Raw genomic sequence first — 19,029 nt, 5'->3', positions numbered from 1 at the left:
TGTCGCTGGGCAACACGGACTTTCAACTCCCTCCAAAGATTTTCTATGGGGTTGAGATCTGGAGACTGGCTAGGCCACTCCAGGACCTTGAAATACTTCTTACGAAGCCACTCCTTCGTTGCCCGGGCGGTGTGTTTGGGATCATTGTCATGCTGAAAGACCCAGCCACGTTTCATCTTCAATGCCCTTGCTGATGGAAGGAGGTTTTCACTCAAAATCTCACGATACATGGCCCCATTCATTCTTTCCTTTACACGGATCAGTCGTCCTGGTCCCTTTGCAGAAAAACAGCATCCAAACACGACGAGTTGAGTTTTTACCAAAAATTTCTATTTTGGTTTCATCTGACCATATGACATTCTCCCAATCCTCTTCTGGATCATCCAAATGCACTCTAGCAAACTTCAGACGGGCCTGGACATGTACTGGCTTAAGCAGGGGGACACGTCTGGCACTGCAGGATTTGAGTCCCTGGCGGCGTGTGTTACTGATGGTAGGCTTTGTTACTTTGGTCCCAGCTCTCTGCAGGTCATTCACTAGGTCCCTCCGTGTGGTTCTGGGATTTTTGCTCACTGTTCTTGTGATCATTTTGACCCCACGGGGTGAGATCTTGCGTGGAGCCCCAGATCGAGGGAGATTATCAGTGGTCTTGTATGTCTTCCATTTCCTAATAATTGCTCCCACAGTTGATTTCTTCAAACCAAGCTGCTTACCTATGCAGATTCAGTCTTCCCAGCCTGGTGCAGGTCTACAATTTTGTTTCTGGTGTCCTTTGACAGCTCTTTGGTCTTGGCCATAGTGGAGTTTGGAGTGTGACTGTTTGAGGTTGTGGACAGGTGTCTTTTACACTGATAACAAGTTCAAACAGGTGCCATTAATACAGGTAACGAGTGGAGGACAGAGGAGCCTCTTAAAGAAGAAGTTACAGGTCTGTGAGAGCCAGAAATCTTGCTTGTTTGTAGGTGACCAAATACTTATTTTCCACCATAATTTGCAAATAAATTCATAAAAAATCCTACAATGTGATTTTCTGGATTTTTTTCCTCAATTTGTCTGTCATAGTTGACATGTACCTATGATGAAAATTACAGGCCTCTCTCATCTTTTTAAGTGGGAGAACTTGCACAATTGGTGGCTGACTAAAAACTTTTTTTCCCCACTGTATGTGAACTAAATATGTTGACACTATTCTCAACATGCCATGGTATTGCGTATACAATCGTAAGATAAATGTCTTAAATAGATATTATGGTTAAAACAACGCTACATTAGTTATAATGTGTTAGGATACCCTTATGTAATTTATCGCGAGTAGAACGTTTGGAATATTACTGTTTGAAACATGTAAGGTTGATGCAAGGATTGTGCCTGATATCAGGAACATGTTGATTTTTAGGTTACCGTATTCACATATTAGTCACTATATACATTTGAAGTATTTGGAGGTATTGATCTGAAATGGCACTCATTAGACAATATGCAATTGATACTCGCATAGCATTGGATGCTATTACAGCAGCTCAGCGATTGTAGGAGGAGATACATGTTGGGCATACTTGCCATCAGAATCAGGAAGGTCTTGGGAATTTAACAAAGGCTATGGGAAATATTAGGGAAATACAGGATGGAATAAGGAATACGAATAGGGATGCAAAAATAGTGGGGGGGAAATAGCAATTTGAACGCTGTTGAAGTCTTTTCAAGTTTTTTTTTGTGATAATTCAATAGGAAAATGGATGGCAAGCATTCTAGGTCCCATAGTGGCCATAGTCATTATTGTAGCCATAGTTATGGGGTGTTGTTTTCCCATATTTGGGGGATTGATTTTGAGATCTGCACACAAGATTACTAACATGCCAGTGACTACAGCGAGAGATGTATCAGTCAATATTAATGCAAGGAGAGAAAGTACAAATTCTTCAAATGTGCATGTGTCTGCTCAAACGGTCAGAAACAGACTCCATGAGGGTGGTATGAGGGCCCGACGTCCACAGGTGGGGGTTGTGCTTACAGCATTTGCCAGAGAACACCAAGATTGGCAAATTCGCCACTGGCGCCCTGTGCTCTTCACAGATGAAAGCAGGTTCACACTGAGCACATGTGACAGACGTGACAGAGTCTGGAGACGACGTGGAGAACGTTCTGCTGCCTGCAACATCCTCCAGCATGACCGGTTTGGCGGTGGGTCAGTCATGGTGTGGGGTGGCATTTCTTTGGGAGGCCGCACAGCCCTCCATGTGCTCGCCAGAGGTATCCTGACTGCCATTAGGTACCGAGACGAGATCCTCAGACCCCTTGTGAGACCATATGCTGGTGCGGTTGGCCCTGGGTTCCTCCTAATGCAAGACAATGCTAGACCTCATGTGGCTGGAGTGTGTCAGCAGTTCCTGCAAGAGGAAGGCATTGATGCTATGGACTGGCCCGCCCGTTCCCCAGACCTGAATCCAATTGAGCACATCTGGGACATCATGTCTCGCTCCATCCACCAACGCCACGTTGCACCACAGACTGTCCAGGAGTTGGCAGATGCTTTAGTCCAGGTCTGGGAGGAGATCCCTCAGGAGACCATTCACCACCTCATCAGGAGCATGCCCAGGCGTTGTAGGGAGGTCATACAGGCACGTGGAGGCCACACACACTACTGAGCCTCATTTTGACTTGTTTTAAGGACATTACATCAAAGTTGGATCAGCCTGTAGTGTGGTTTTCCACTTTAATTTTGAGTGTGACTCCAAATCCAGACCTCCATGGGTTGATAAATTTGATTTCCATTGATAATTTTTGTGTGATTTTGTTGCCAGCACATTCAACTATGTAAAGCAAAAATTATTTAATAAGATTATTTCATTCATTCAGATCTAGGATGTGTTATTTTTGTGTTCCCTTTATTTTTTTGAGCAGTGTACAATCAAGGTCACTAAAATAAAGATAATGTAAAAAAGCCTGTTCACTGAAGTTTTTAAAGTTCCTCTTTGTGATGACACGAGGCTTAGATTGTTGCATTCTCACATCTCCAACACAAACAACTGGTCAATGGTCACTAATGTCTTTAGCAAAGACACCAGTAGGAACAAATTTACTTTATGTATTCATTAAAATAAGATTAATCAGAGTTGACATTGAAGGATCAATGTAAGCTAGCTAATAGCTTGAACATACTTCCAGCAATGTCAACAATCTTCAGTCACGGTTGCAAGGTAAAGAAAATTGCTTTGAATGAGCAATGGCAGTCTGTTGATGTACTCTTCCCACACTTTGCTTACTTGATATCTAGTGAACTCGTTCAAAACTGCCGCTGTCCTGCTGGCCAACTGTGTTTACAACCTATCCTTGCACCCAACGTCACAGCAGATGAATGAAATGCGTAGTTCTGTGAATTATTTTCTCCAAAAATAAATGCTTTAAAAACAACTATAATCAAAATATTATAATTTAATATATACTTGTACAGAACACTTAGTGTACAAAGTGCTAGCCACACAGCTTTGGAGTAGTTAGAAGGTCTATATCCCTGCTTTTGAAACAACATAAAAAGCACTTGCCATCACTGTGTTAATTGAGAATCAAATGAATTTGATTATTTAGCATTAGGCACCATTATAGTATATTATAGAGAGAAATTAATTCAACTCTCCATATAATTCTTCAATGAAATAAATGCAAACAGATGCAGGCCTATAACCACTGGAGTAGCCTACAGTTCTGTTGTACTGCACGCAACCACATGTGGGGCACACTCATTTTGACCCACCGGGGACAGAGCGAGCTGATCACTAATAGTGGGTTGGTATAATGACTTCAATGCAACATCCATCCGTTCTGGGCACCGGTAGAGCCAAAGCGAGTGTGTCCATTTATTCACTTGATTTTTCAGAGTTTATCGGCTATATGTTAAGTTGACCTAGCTACATTTCTTGTACATTCCACCTTGGGATTCAGTTAATTCATTCATTTCTATATAATTGTCCAACAAAGACCTGGAAATAATAATTGAAAGGTGCATAATTGTGGGCTTCTCCCACGTAGCCTGCTTGTCGGTCAAATTTTTTTCCAAACTCAGCAGTTGCCCATATTTCTTCAACATTCATTAACGTTATTCATTGTACTTCATATGGGAGAATAAAAAGAAAAGGATAATCGACACGTGATGATATCATGTTGCCCACATTGATAACACATTTTTAAATTCATATAGCAATTTCTGCGTTATCATGCCTTAATAGGGCAAAAGAAATTAACATAAGAAAAAAGAAGGAAGGAAGAGAGCAACGGAAATAGAAGTACTGTGTGCTTACAATTTCAGCGTCTAAGGCTGTATGACATTTGATCCCTCACAGTCTTTTTTCACAGATGGAACATTTAAATTCTTTCCACCCACTCAGGCCTTTGTAGCCTATCGGGTATTGCCCAGATCATAGCAATCATCATGTTGTCCTGTTCACTTGTCAGTTCGTTACTTGAACAAATAGATCAGGGCTATAGCCTACCAATGAATGGGTTGTCATTTAGGCTGCATAGCCAATAGTCATTAAAGTGTTCTTCATTTAGACAGATCGCTTGAGTGGTGCTGTGATTGTCTTTTCAAAAGGCGTGCGAGTGAAGGCATTAATAACACATACTTGGTGGGGTGTAATAGTCCCCTGTTCACCTCATTTCAGTAGCCTAAACTGGTCAATATTCCAGTGCCCCATCTGTCGTACATTGTCTGTTGAGAGGCTGTCCTGTAGCCTATACAGTTCATTCATTGCCATTTCCACTGTTGTCCTTGTCCAGGAATCAGGTAGCTTCTTTTGCTGATTTTAGTGTGATGTCTCTTTCCTTCCATTTGACCCGTAGTTGTGCGGGTTACAACAGAGAAAACAAGATTTGTTTTTCCCATAGCTTTTTATTTAAGTCAATGTGCATTGAAATAAAACCAATTTACAATGTTTTATTGAGTTATCAAGATCATTCATGTCGAGGTCTGTGCTCAGGTCAGCGTTGATGTAGATCCGAAGGCCCTCATACATTAAAGGTCCGACTCCTGACTTTTTGCCTTGGATGGCCAGTTGTGAAACGTTATCTTTGTCCCTGTTGGTAAGGAACTTTGATGATGCCCCTTGGTTTGCTGCTCGTGTCCCCTCTCGGGCCGCCTGTTCGATGTGCTCGTTCAGCGGGAGCCCGTGTGAAGTTCTCCTGACCCAGTAGTTGTGGTATTACCTTTTCCAGGAATTCTTCCATTCCAGTTGTTCCACAGCTTTCGGGAAAATGTACGAAATGAAGATTTGATTGCTGATTCAAGTCCTGTTGAATCTTTTTTTCATCTGCTTAGACAGTTTCACATAGCCAGTACAAATTTATATTAGAAGTGTCACTTTAGTCGACTCGGCAGCTACTTGTTCAATTCCAGGCTGTATCACAACCGGCCGTGATTGGGAGTCCCATAGGGTGGCCCAGCGTCGTCCGGGTTTGGGCGGTGTAGGCCGTCATTGTAAATAAGAATTTGTTCTTAACTGATTTGCCTAGTTAAATAAAGGTAAAATAATAAAATAAAACAACTTGGTTGCGTTGTTTCGCTGTGTTTGTTTGTCTCTATTTCTCGATCTAGTATTTGCCAAAACATGCAGTTGCCAACATAACGTTTCAGTTATTTATTGACTTTAGATCGAGTTCTTTCCTATTTAAGAGACATATTTTAGTAAAGAAAGGGAATGCCAACCAGATCACCTTCAACTGACTACCTCATAGTTGCCATACCGGAAATCACTTTTCACCAGCACTTTCACTCTGTCTTATATGGATGTATGGATATATGGATGGATGGATGAGATGAATAATTCCCCAATGTGCATTGAAATAAAACCAGTTAACAAAGTTTTATTGAGTTATCAAGATCATACTGAAGTCTGAATTCGATCTTACTTTATCTTATCTAACTCCTGTGTATTTGGAGTTAAAGGTACAGTGGGGGAAAAAAGTATTTAGTCAGCCACCAATTGTGCAAGTTCTCCCACTTAAAAAGATGAGAGAGGTCTGTAATTTTCATCATAGGTACACGTCAACTATGACAGACAAATTGAGGAAAAAAAATCCAGAAAATCACATTATAGGATTTTTAATGAATTTATTTGCAAATTATGGTGGAAAATAAGTATTTGGTCACCTACAAACAAGCAAGATTTCTGGCTCTCACAGACCTGTAACTTCTTCTTTAAGAGGCTCCTCTGTCCTCCACTCGTTACCTGTATTAATGGCACCTGTTTGAACTTGTTATCAGTATAAAAGACACCTGTCCACAACCTCAAACAGTCACTGTTACGGTCCGGCACTGTTGGTCCTGTTCCTGCTGGTTTTCCTTTCCCTTTTTCCCTGTGTGTGTTGTTTGTGTCTGTCTCCCCCTGCTGTGCAGTCCAGAGGATCTAGGTCAGGGGGCGTGGCCATTCTCTCACAAGATCAGTTACATCCAGCTGCAGCTCGTTGTCAACAATCAACCAGCAGTTATCTACCCGGGCTGGACGCCTCTCCAGCGCCAGTTCGTTCCTACACTACCTGTGGTAACTTGGCCCCGTACAGCAATCTCAGTCTAGTTGTTACTATCTCAGCATTATAGTTGTTTCTGCCACGTTTTGTAACCTGTCTCTCCTTCGACCAGATCCCGTCTGTTCCTGCTGCCTGCCTACCTGCCATTCCCACGCCGCAACCTGCTCATCTGTTGTCTGATATCCTCGTCATCCAGCTCTCCGGACTACTGGCTCTCCCCCCCACTCAGCTCCTACCCCGGTCTGAAGCTATTCCACCCTGAACTGTTTCTCTCTGCCAATTCACGCTGAATAAACGACATCCTAATTCACCCTCTGTTGTCCGTGTGTCCGTCTCTGCACCTGAGTCCCCCACCAAGCCTAATAGAACGAACTGGCCAAACATGGACTCAGCAGAGATGCCACATGAAACAACGGGTGATGGCATACAACGCGCCCTCCATTCACAGGGAATGCTATTGGGACAACACGACCAACTCATCCGGACTCTTGTGGATAACAACCAGCAGTTGTTGGATCAAGTATCTCATCTCACCTCTCAGGTAGCTAACCTGGTAACACTCACTACCCTTCCTCCCTCTGCTTCTCCTCCGCCTGTTCCTCCTACTGTGGCTCCAGGTTCGGCTTCCGCTCCTGCCCTTCGGGAACCCCCTACAACCTCACCCGAACCTTTCACCGGGGACCTGAACAAATGCCGTGGTTTCCTGCTTCAGTGCCGCTTGGTGTTCCAACAGAAGCCCCTGTCTTTCTCCACGGAATCCTCAAAGGTACATTACGCACTGGGGTTAATGAGGGGCAAAGCTTTGATTTGGGCAGAAGCGGCTTGTTCTACTCAGCAGATTGCCAGCCTGTCGTTTGACGATTTTTCCTCTCAATTGAAAGTTGTGTTTGATCACCCGGACCATGCCGGGACCGCCACAAAGAGACTATTGAAGCTACGACAGGGCACGGGTAGCGTGGCTGAATACGCCATTGACTTTTGGACCTTGGCAGCCGATTCCAAGTGGAATGACGAAGCTCTTCAGGGAGCGTTTGTTAACGGTCTAAGTGACCCGATTAAGAATGAACTAGCTGTTCGTGATGAGCCTGCTAACCTTCATGTTCTCGTTTCCCTTGCTACACGAATAGACAACAGGCTACGGGAGAGGAGACAGGAGAGGGGCGGTCGGGTCCACACCTCAGCGGATCCCTCCACGGAACTAGACGAGCCCATGCAGCTGGGCCGTGCTCGCCTGTCCCCTGCCGAAAAGGAACGGCGCATGCGGGCTGGTGAGTGCATGTACTGTGGGGACCGCACTCATTTCCTGGTTAACTGTCCGGTTCGCCCAAAAGGCCAAGCTCGCAGGTAAAAGTGGGCGTACTTGCGAGTGCTACACCTGACTCAATGCCCACAGCACCCCGTCTAGTTATCCCAGCTACAGTCCAGTTCAGGAATCTATCCCTCCCACTAGCTGCTCTAATCGACTCTGGTGCTGAGGATAGTTTCCTTGACGTCAACCTGGTCACTCAGGCTGAGATCCCTGTTAAGCCCCTGCCTAAGCCTATAACAGTAACCGCTATTGACGGCCATCAGTTTGCCAACATCACCCACCAAACTGTCCCCGTTTCTCTCATGCTGTCCGGCAATCACAAAGAAACCATCCAGTTTAAAGTAGTCTCCTCCTCGGCCTCCCCCCTTATCCTCGGTTTCCCTTGGCTTAGCCTTCACAACCCCCCATATTGACTGGCAAAACCACAAGATACACAGTTGGAGCACTCACTGCCATTCTGTTTGCCTTGGGTCGGCTATTCCGCCCTCGGTCGGCTCCCCTGCTTCCCCTGTCAAAACCCCAGACCTCTCTTCAGTCCCTGAGGAGTACCTGGACCTGGCCGAGGTATTCAGTAAGTCCAAGGCACTTTCATTACCACCTCATAGGCCTTACGATTGCGCTATTGAGTTACTGCCTGGAGCCCCCTTTGCCGTCCAGTCGGCTTTTCAATCTGTCCCGTCCTGAGAGAGAAGCTATGGAAACCTACATAGGCGACTCCCTAACCTCTGGCATCATTCGTCCCTCATCTTCCGCTGTTGGAGCTGGGTTCTTTTTTGTAGAGAAGAAGGACAAAACATTACGCCCCTGCATTGACTACAGAGGACTAAATAACATCACAGTCAGAAATACATACCCCCTGCCTCTCATCAACTCAGCATTTGAACCCCTTCATGGTGCCACTGTGTTTACCAAACTCGACCTACGTAACGCTTACCACCTCGTTAGAATCAGGCGGGGAGATGAATGGAAAACTGGGTTCAATACCCCTCTCGGACACTTTGAATACCTAGTCATGCCATTCGGTCTCACTAACGCCCCAGCAGTGTTTCAGGCCATGGTTAACGATGTGTTGAGGGATTTTCTACACCGTTTTGTGTTTGTCTATTTGGATGACATTCTAATATTCTCTAAGTCACAGGATGAACACGTCTCCCACGTCCGTCTGGTTCTCCAACGCCTCATGGAAAACAAACTGTATGTGAAAGCAGAAAAATGTGAGTTCCACCGGCAGTCCGTCCCCTTTTTGGGCTTTATTATCGAGCGGGGACAAGTGTCACCAGACCCTGACAAGATCAGAGCGGTTGTGGAGTGGCCCACACCCACGTCTCGGAAGCAGCTCAACGCTTCCTGGGCTTCGCCAACTTCTACCGCCGCTTCATCAGGGGTTTCAGCCGAGTGGTTGCCCCCTGACCAAGCTCACCTCCCCTAAGGTGCCATTCCTGTGGACGCCTGAGGCCGAGTCAGCCGTGAGTACATTGAAGGAACTGTTCACCACCTCACCTGTTCTTATTCATCCAGACACTAGTTTGCAGTTTATTGTGGAAGTGGACGCCTCTGATTCGGGGGTGGGGGCTGTCCTGTCACAACGTTCCCCCACGGACCAGAAGCTCCATCCTGTGGCCTTTTTCTCCAGGAGATTGACCCCTGCTGAGAAGAACTACGACGTGGGTAACCGGGAGTTGCTTGCTGTCAAGTTGGCGTTGGAAGAGTGGAGGCACTGGCTAGACGGAGCAGAGCAACCCTTCATAGTCTGGACGGACCACAAGAACCTGGCTTACATCCAGTCGTCCAAGAGGCTGAACTCCCGTCAGGCCAGATGGGCTCTGTTCTTCAGCAGGTTCAAGTTTATTTTAACATATCGTCCTGGCACACGTAATGTCAAGCCTGATGCTCTCTCTCGCCAGTTTACAGACAATGAAGACTCCAGCAATCCTGAATCTGTTCTGCCCGCTTCCTGTTTGGTGGCGGCGGTTCACTGGGAAATCGAGTCCCTCGTCCGATCGGCACAAGAGTTGGAACCTGGACCGGCCGATGGCCCCCCCGACCTTCTCTATGTTCCCGCAGCCGTGCGGCCGCAAGTGCTCAACTGGATCCACACCTCACGCTTCTCCTGCCACCCTGGTATGAACCGTACACTGTCGCTACTGAAGAGGCACTTTTGGTGGCCATCCGCCGAGGCTGACGTCCGGGAGTACGTGGCGGCCTGTTCCATCTGTGCCCAAAATAAGGCTTCCCACAGGGCTCCTTCGGGCCTGCTGCGGCCTCTCCCAGTCCCGAGTCGTCCTTGGTCTCACGTGGGCTTGGACTTCGTCACTGGACTTCCTATGTCTGAGGGTAATGACACCATACTCACCATCGTGGACAGATTCTCTAAATCTGCCCATTTTGTTGCATTACCAAAATTACCATCTGCCAGTGAGACAGCCGACCTCTTTGTCCTACATGTATTCCGTCCCCATGGAATACCTGTGGACATAGTGTCCGATAGAGGCCCACAGTTCATTTCTCGGGTATGGAAGGAGTTTTGTTCGGCTCTGGGTGCCACTGTCAGTCTCTCATCAGGTTTCCATCCCCAGTCCAATGGCCAGACTGAGAGGACCAATCAGGACCTGGAGGCTGCTCTACGCTGTGTGACATCCCAGAACCCGTCCACCTGGGCCAAACATCTCCCGTGGGTCGAATATGCCCACAATTCCCTCACCTCATCTGCCACCGGCCTCTCACCATTTGAGGCGGCTTTGGGGGTACCAACCGCCATTGTTCCCGTCTCAGGAAAGGGAGTTAGCCGTCCCGTCAGTTCAGGATAACCTTCTGCCGCTGCCGCAAGGTGTGGGTGGACACCCGTGAGGCTCTTCTACGGACAGCAGAGCGTAACAAGAGGGTGGCGGACAGGCACAGGGTAGTCGCTCCCCCAGTTCCAGCCTGGTCAGCGAGTCTGGCTCTCCTCCAGCAACATCCCCCTGCGCACTGACTCCCGTAAGCTGTCGCCCCGGTATTTGGGTCCTTTCGAGATCGACTCCATCATCAACCCTTCGGCTGTTCGGTTGAAGCTTCCCCAGGCCATGAGAGTCCATCCTACATTTCACGTGTCCCAGCTGAAGCTGGTCTCCTCCAGCCCTTTGTGTCCGCCTGTGGATCCCCCTCCGCCACCGCGTATGTTGACGACCATCCAGCCTACACGGTGCGGAGACTGCTGGACGTCCGGAGGCGTGGTAGAGGGTTTCAGTACCTGGTGGACTGGGAGGGATACGGTCCCGAGGAGAGGTCCTGGATTCCCCGACGATTTATACTGGATCCGCAGCTGGTGGCTGACTTCCATAGGGACCACCCTGACAAGCCGGGTGGGTCGCCGGGTGGCGCCCGTTGAGGGGGGGGTACTGTTACGGTCCGGCACTGTTGGTCCTGTTCCTGCTGGTTTTCCTTTCCCTTTTTCCCTGTGTGTGTTGTTTGTGTCTGTCTCCCCCTGCTGTGCAGTCCAGAGGATCTAGGTCAGGGGGCGTGGCCATTCTCTCACAAGATCAGTTACATCCAGCTGCAGCTCGTTGTCAACAATCAACCAGCAGTTATCTACCCGGGCTGGACGCCTCTCCAGCGCCAGTTCGTTCCTACACTACCTGTGGTAACTTGGCCCCGTACAGCAATCTCAGTCTAGTTGTTACTATCTCAGCATTATAGTTGTTTCTGCCACGTTTTGTAACCTGTCTCTCCTTCGACCAGATCCCGTCTGTTCCTGCTGCCTGCCTACCTGCCATTCCCACGCCGCAACCTGCTCATCTGTTGTCTGATATCCTCGTCATCCAGCTCTCCGGACTACTGGCTCTCCCCCCCACTCAGCTCCTACCCCGGTCTGAAGCTATTCCACCCTGAACTGTTTCTCTCTGCCAATTCACGCTGAATAAACGACATCCTAATTCACCCTCTGTTGTCCGTGTGTCCGTCTCTGCACCTGAGTCCCCCACCAAGCCTAATAGTCACACTCCAAACTCCACTATGGCCAAGACCAAAGAGCTGTCAAAGGACACCAGAAACAAAATTGTAGACCGGCACCAGGCTGGGAAGACTGAATCTGCAATAGGTAAGCAGCTTGGTTTGAAGAAATCAACTTTGGGAGCAATTATTAGGAAATGGAAGACATACAAGACCACTGATAATCTCCCTCGATCTGGGGCTCCACGCAAGATCTCACCCCGTGGGGTCAAAATGATCACAAGAACGGTGAGCAAAAATCCCAGAACCACATGGGGGGACCTAGTGAATGACCTGCAGAGAGCTGGGACCAAAGTAACAAAGCCTACCATCAGTAACACACTACGCCGCCAGGGACTCAAATCCTGCAGTGCCAGACGTGTCCCCCTGCTTAAGCCAGTACATGTCCAGGCCCGTCTGAAGTTTGCTAGAGTGCATTTGGATGATCCAGAAGAGGATTGGGAGAATGTCATATGGTCAGATGAAACCAAAATATAACTTTTTTGGTAAAAACTCAACTCGTCGTGTTTGGAGGACAAAGAATGCTGAGTTGCATCCAAAGAACACCATACCTACTGTGGAGCATGGGTGTGGAAACATCATGCTTTGGGGCTGTTTTTTCTGCAAAGGGACCAGGACGACTGATCCGTGTAAAGGAAAGAATGAATGGGGCCATGTATCGTGAGATTTTGAGTGAAAACCTCCTTCCATCAGCAAGGGCATTGAAGATGAAACGTGGCTGGGTCTTTCAGCATGACAATGATCCCAAACACACCGCCCGGGCAACGAAGGAGTGGCTTCGTAAGAAGCATTTCAAGGTCCTGGAGTGGCCTAGCCAGTCTCCAGATCTCAACCCCATAGAAAATCTTTGGAGGGAGTTGAAAGTCCGTGTTGCCCAGCGACAGCCCCAAAACATCACTGCTCTAGAGGAGATCTGCATGGAGGAATGGGCCAAAATACCAGCAACAGTGTGTGAAAACCTTGTGAAGACTTACAGAAAACGTTTGACCTGTGTCATTGCCAACAAAGGGTATATAACAAAGTATTGAGAAACTTTTGTTATTGACCAAATACTTATTTTCCACCATAATTTGCAAATAAATTCATAAAAAATCCTACAATGTGATTTTCTGGAAAAAAAATCTCGTTTTGTCTGTCATAGTTGACGTGTACCTATGATGAAAATTACAGGCCTCTCTCATCTTTTTAAGTGGGAGAACTTGCACAATTGGTGGCTGTCACACCCTGGCTCTGGGACTCTATATGTTGACCCAGGGTGTGTTCATTCTATGTGTTATATTTCTATGTTGGGGGTTCTAGTTCTTCTGTTTCTTTGTTGGCCTGAGTGACTCCCAATCAGAGGCAACGAGTGTCAGCTGTGGCTGGTTGTCTCTGATTGGGAGCCATATTTAAACTGTCTGTTTTCCCTTGGTGTTTGTGGGTTTTTGTTCCAGTTGGTCATTGTTACCTAGGACGTTACGAGTCGTTTTGTTGTTTTGTATCGTGTTTGCACTTTAACTAATTAAAGTATGTTCGCTCAACACGCTGCGCCTTGGTCCTCCTCTATTAACGACGATCGTGACAGTGGCTGACTGAATACTTTTTTCCCCCACTGTAACTAATTTAATTTACTCAGACGAAGAACCTCTGCCAGAGGCATAAACTCTTCATATTTCTTATATCTGGAAATTATATTAGGCTCAAAATGGGATCCTTGTTAGATCCTATCAGACCTGTTTTCTTGTTTATTGCTGATGACCTCATACTCCCAATTAAACAAAACTGAATGTGCTCGCCATTCATTGGCACAACAAAAGACCCATTGAGAAAAGATTCAGTTTATACAACCTTGATGTTTTTCTGTTGGTAAACAGAGGTTTCTTTTCAATGGTTTTATCGCCATGACGGCTTGAGGAATCTAGTTCTGATCTTTAGTTGACCATCTGTGTTGTCTGAAAAGTAAAAGGTTAACTCTCTCTATGGCTCATGGTATTGCTCTATTTTGTGCTCACTTTATGTAATCTCTTTCACTAAACCATTACACGGGTCTGGGCATTGAAGGGATGTTGGAGTCACGTGGAGACCATGTTGACCAAATCAATCTTTCCCCGGAGGGATTCCTGTGCTTTTTGAAGGCCTAATATTTCAGTGTTTACCCAGACAAGAAAATAACCAATGTTTGCCTGGTGGGATTGTTGGGTCTGGTCTGGGTGTTGGGAAATGGAGCGTTAAGCCAATGTCTAACAGCTTCTCCCTTGCTACTGTGGTGTGTGTGTGTGTGTGTGTGTGTGTGTGTGTGTGAGTGAGTGAGAGACTATACAAGTAACTCAAAAATGCTGTTCACAGTTTGCTGAACGCACAAAACATGATCCAGGAGGGGATTCTCTGCTGTTACCAAGCAAATGCTTGATTTGTGAAGAAGCTAACCACTTAGCTAGATAGCAAATATTTAGTTGTGAATTCCATACTGTCATTAGATCAGTATGGAATTCTGATTCATGCTGCACAACAGTGAGTGACTCACAAGGCTACGGTCTCTCCTCGTTGTGTGCTTGTAAACAAACAATGTGACGTGACTGGGGACTACCGTATGCTTCCTAATAACGTGACAGGTGAAATGAAGAACACAATGTTCTTTATCTCCTGACCTATTGCACAAGTTGGCTGCAGGTATTTGCTTAAAAAGTAGCTACAAATATGACAATTTATTTAAAAAAATCAAATAAATAGTTTTGACGGTATTGAAAAACCATCCAGTGGCTTTTTCCAAATACCACGGTATACGGTATATACGGTTGTCACGAACGTTGAGAGACGGGTCGGACCAAGGTGCAGCGTGAAAAGCGTACATGTTTATTTACTCAATAAACATACAACAAAAAAGAAACAATGTAACGTGAAGTCCTCAGGCTATACACATACACGCCTAAACGGAACAAGATCCCACAACTAAGGTAGGCAACGAGGCTACCTAAGTATGATCCCCAATCAGAGACAACGAACGACAGCTGTCTCTGATTGGGAATCACACCCGGCCAAACATAGAAACACAACCTAGAACTGCAACATAGAAATAGACTAACATAGATCTCAAATAGACATTCACACCCTGACTCAACAAACAAGAGTTCCATAGGTCAGGGCGTGACAACGGTATACCACCCAAAGCCTATTGTTCAGTATGTGTAGACTCATCTCAAAAAGGCAGATGGTTGGGATTCTATTAGATTTTTCCGTATTTTTCTTGTTTGACTTTGTGAATTTAAGTATTTGCAGTTAATCGTTTGGTTTATCATCTCCAGGTCAACTAACAATAACGCTCCCGTTTTCTCTCTCTTCCTCTCATCTTTTCTCTTTTCCTATTTTCTCTTTCTGTTTCTCTCTTTCTTTTTCTCTCCCTCATCATATTGCTCTTTATTCTCCCTTCCCTTTCCCTCTTTCTCTCTCTCCCCTCTCTCTATAGCTGTATTGTCCATCGTGGGGAACTTGCTGGTGCTCATTATAGCATTTAAGCACTCATCTCACATGAAGCCCCCGGAGCTGCTGAGTGTCAACCTGGCGGTGACAGACCTGGGAGCTGCTGTCGCCATGTACCCTCTGGCTGTGGCCTCGGCCTGGAACCACCACTGGCTGGGAGGAGACACCACATGCATCTACTACGGCCTGGTAGGCTTCTTCTTTGGCACGGCCAGCATAATGACCCTGACCGTGATGGCTGTGGTGCGCTTCGTTGTCTCCCTCAGCCTCCAGTCTCCCAGTGAGTATATAGAGCATATGGAGCAGTAGTACCACAGGGATTGATGTTAGGACCATTGGAATTTGTGTATGTTTGAGTCCATTTGTGTATGTTTTAGGGCTGTTCGAGTGAGTGAGTGAGTGAGTGAGTGAGTGAGTGAGTGATACCACCACTTGGCATCATAGGAACATTTTGGAAAGTAATTGTGAATGTTTGGAATAAAAAACACACAAACAAGGAAGCATTTACAAAAGTGGAGTGTGGTTAGGGGCCCCAACTGATTTCTCAATGCCCACCAAGCATTTGCCATGACTTGCCCTCATGGGTTGAGGATCAAACATGCCGGCTAGGCAAAGGTTTGAACACCCCCTTTCCTAGGGGCCAGTTTTATGACCGGTCGTAAATACCGTGCAGACTTTCTTTTCCTTGCCATGAAGTATTGGGAGAAAGGACCCCTTTGTTAACAAAGGAAGTCTTCCTGCCAAGACTCCAACATCCAAAAGTGGATAATGAAACAATATTCCTACTTAAAAGAATGTGGGAAATGGTTGGTGGGGACTTAAAGAACAATCATGTCAAATTCGTTACTATGTTGTGATGTCATTAAAGACGGTTGAACAACATAACTGTGTCTCTGGGGGGCTACACTTTTATGAGGTTTGCATCTAATTGTTGTATAAAACGAATGATTAAGTATAATAATACTTTTCTGAAGATAACAATGTGATTTTAGCATTCTAGATGAGATGATTGTTTTCTATATTGATTTGTTCTCAGTCAGTGGCCACGCCTAGATGAGCACAAACATGACGGAACGCCCCTATTAGGCATAAAAAGCCTTGAAAAACATTTTAACATTAGACCAGCAAGCCCCACGGCTTAAAATAGTTGAAACTCTACAGACCAGCAGACGTGAAGCGTGAGCTAAACGTTACAAAATGGTTTAAAACTACAACTCCATTACCAAAGGAAGACAAAGCATACTACGGTATAAGCCGGATGTTGCAAATGGTTGAATTTCTACAAGACCAGGAAGCGTGAAGCTGAAGCTACACCTTACAAAATGGTAAGACCAGAAAACATGAGACGTTAGTCCACATGTTTGAAATGGAGAAACTCTGAAACTCTCAACCTCTACACGAGGTGATGAAGAAGACAATGCACTAGACCTTATCATTTCAGTCTGCAGCTGGCATGTATAGTCGTCTAGAGAACTTTCACTAAAGACACGAAGTGGGAAGGACAATCCCTCTCCGACAACCGCTGGTACGTCTGAAGTACCCATTCTAACCACTACTCCGATCAGAAACTCTACCAAGGACATCTCTGGTGGGCAAACCAGAGTCTTACATCATCAACTCAACTATCGAGGACAGCTACACATAAATACATGTTGCATTTCTAATCCGAATGAGCGTTTAGTGGGATTTTAAGCGTTTGTATTTCTGTGAGCATAGTTTCCAAAGTAACCACGATAGTTTGAATCTCTGTCTCTCCCTTCCACTCTGACCCTCCTTCTACCCAAGCAGTCATGCTATTGTTAGTCCAGTCCACTAGGGACCTGTTTTCATTGTATTACGTTAGTAATCAATAACCTACAGTGGGGAAAAAAAGTATTTAGTCAGACACCAATTGTGCAAGTTCTCCCACTTAAAAAGATGAGAGAGGCCTGTAATTTTCATCATAGGTAGACGTCAACTATGACAGACAAAATGAGATTTTTTTTCTCCAGGAAATCACATTGTAGGATTTTTAATGAATTTATTTGCTAATTATGGTGGAAAATAACTATTTGGTCAATAACAAAAGTTTCTCAATACAAAGATTTTCTATCGGGTTGAGATCTGGAGACTGGCTAGGCCACTCCAGGACCTTGAAATGCTTCTTACGAAGCCACTCCTTCGTTGCCCGGGCGGTGTGTTTGGGATCATTGTCATGCTGAAAGACCCAGCCACGTTTCATCTTCAATGCCCTTGCTGATGGAAGGAGGTTTTCACTCAAAATCTCACGATACATGGCCCCATTCATTCTTTCTTTTACACGGATCAGTCGTCCTGGTCCCTTTGCAGAAAAACAGCCCCAAAGCATGATGTTTCCAACCCCATGCTTCACAGTAGGTATGGTGTTCTTTGGATGCAACTCAGCATTCTTTGTCCTCCAAACACGACGAGTTGAGTTTTTGGTTTCATCTGACCATATGACATTCTCCCAATCCTCTTCTAGATCATCCAAATGCACTCTAGCAAACTTCAGACGGGCCTGGATATGTACTGGCTTAAGCAGGGGGACACGTCTTGCACTGCAGGATTTGAGTCCCTGGCGGCGTAGTGTGTTACTGATGGTAGGCTTTGTTACTTTGGTCCCAGCTCTCTGCAGGTCATTCACTAGGTCCCCCCGTGTGGTTCTGGGATTTTTGCTCACCGTTCTTGTGATCATTTTGACCCCACGGGGTGAGATCTTGCGTGGAGCCCCAGATCGAGGGAGATTATCAGTGGTCTTGTATGTCTTCCATTTCCTAATAATTGCTCCCAAAGTTGATTTCTTCAAACCAAGCTGCTTACCTATTGCAGATTCAGTCTTCCCAGCCTGGTGCAGGTCTACAATTTTGTTTCTGGTGTCCTTCGACAGCTCTTTGGTCTTGGCCATAGTGGAGTTTGGAGTGTGACTGTTTGAGGTTGTGGACAGGTGTCTTTTATACTGATAACAAGTTCAAACAGGTGCCATTAATACTGGTAACGAGTGGAGGACAGAGGAGCCTCTTAAAGAAGAAGTTACAGGTCTGTGAGAGCCAGAAATCTTGCTTGTTTGTAGGTGACCAAATACTTATTTTCCACCATAATTTGCAAATAAATTCATTAAAAATCCTACAATGTGATTTTCTGGATTTTTTTCTCTCAATTTGTCTGTCATAGTTGACGTGTACCTATGATGAAAATTACAGGCCTCTCTCATCTTTTTAAGTGGGAGAACTTGCACAATTGGTGGCTGACTAAATACTTTTTTCCCCCACTGTGTGTGTGTGTGTGTTTGTATTGTGTTTTTATTTAGTTAGTTAGTAAATAAATAATTAAGCCAATTTGTGTATTGTTGATTCATCAATAAGTTTAGGGTTCTTGCAGGTTCAAGGATTATGCGACGTTCAGAATGAGACTGATAAGAGGTAATTATTTAATAAGTGACTGTTATTGATATATAACATATATATCTTCTAAGTTTAAGTCAAGTTTAATTTGGGAGATGGTAACTCGTTAAACATTTTGGTGCCCAAAATTCCTATTGAGTTAATTGTTACATGATTAATTTAATCGAGTGACAATTAAACATAGACAGGGGATTCGATAAATAACAGTCATACATTAAAGTAAGTCACGTCACGACACATTTAAACCTGAAATATACCTCTTGTTTTTGAAGAGTACAACCTAGAAATAGCTTTTAAATAGGAACAGATAAACTATATAAAGCTTCTCAAATGATATTCTCACTCTCACAGATCAGG

General features: G+C 45.4%; 1 protein-coding gene across 1 annotated transcript in view; it reads left to right on the top strand.

Moving 5' to 3' along the window:
* opn8b (opsin 8, group member b) overlaps positions 1-19,029 on the top strand; it is an 86,559-nt gene that overhangs the window by 40,186 nt on the left and 27,344 nt on the right. Inside the window, exon 2 of the mRNA XM_041860282.2 lies at positions 15,258-15,551. Within this exon, the coding sequence (XP_041716216.2) occupies positions 15,258-15,551 (294 nt within the window). The remainder of the gene's footprint in view (positions 1-15,257; positions 15,552-19,029) is intronic.

Source organism: Coregonus clupeaformis, chromosome 33 (assembly GCF_020615455.1).
Source record: "Coregonus clupeaformis isolate EN_2021a chromosome 33, ASM2061545v1, whole genome shotgun sequence".
NCBI classification, from domain to species: Eukaryota; Metazoa; Chordata; class Actinopteri; order Salmoniformes; family Salmonidae; genus Coregonus; species Coregonus clupeaformis.
Note: the sequence above shows the minus strand (reverse complement) of the source record. Positions and strands in the feature narration are given on the sequence as shown.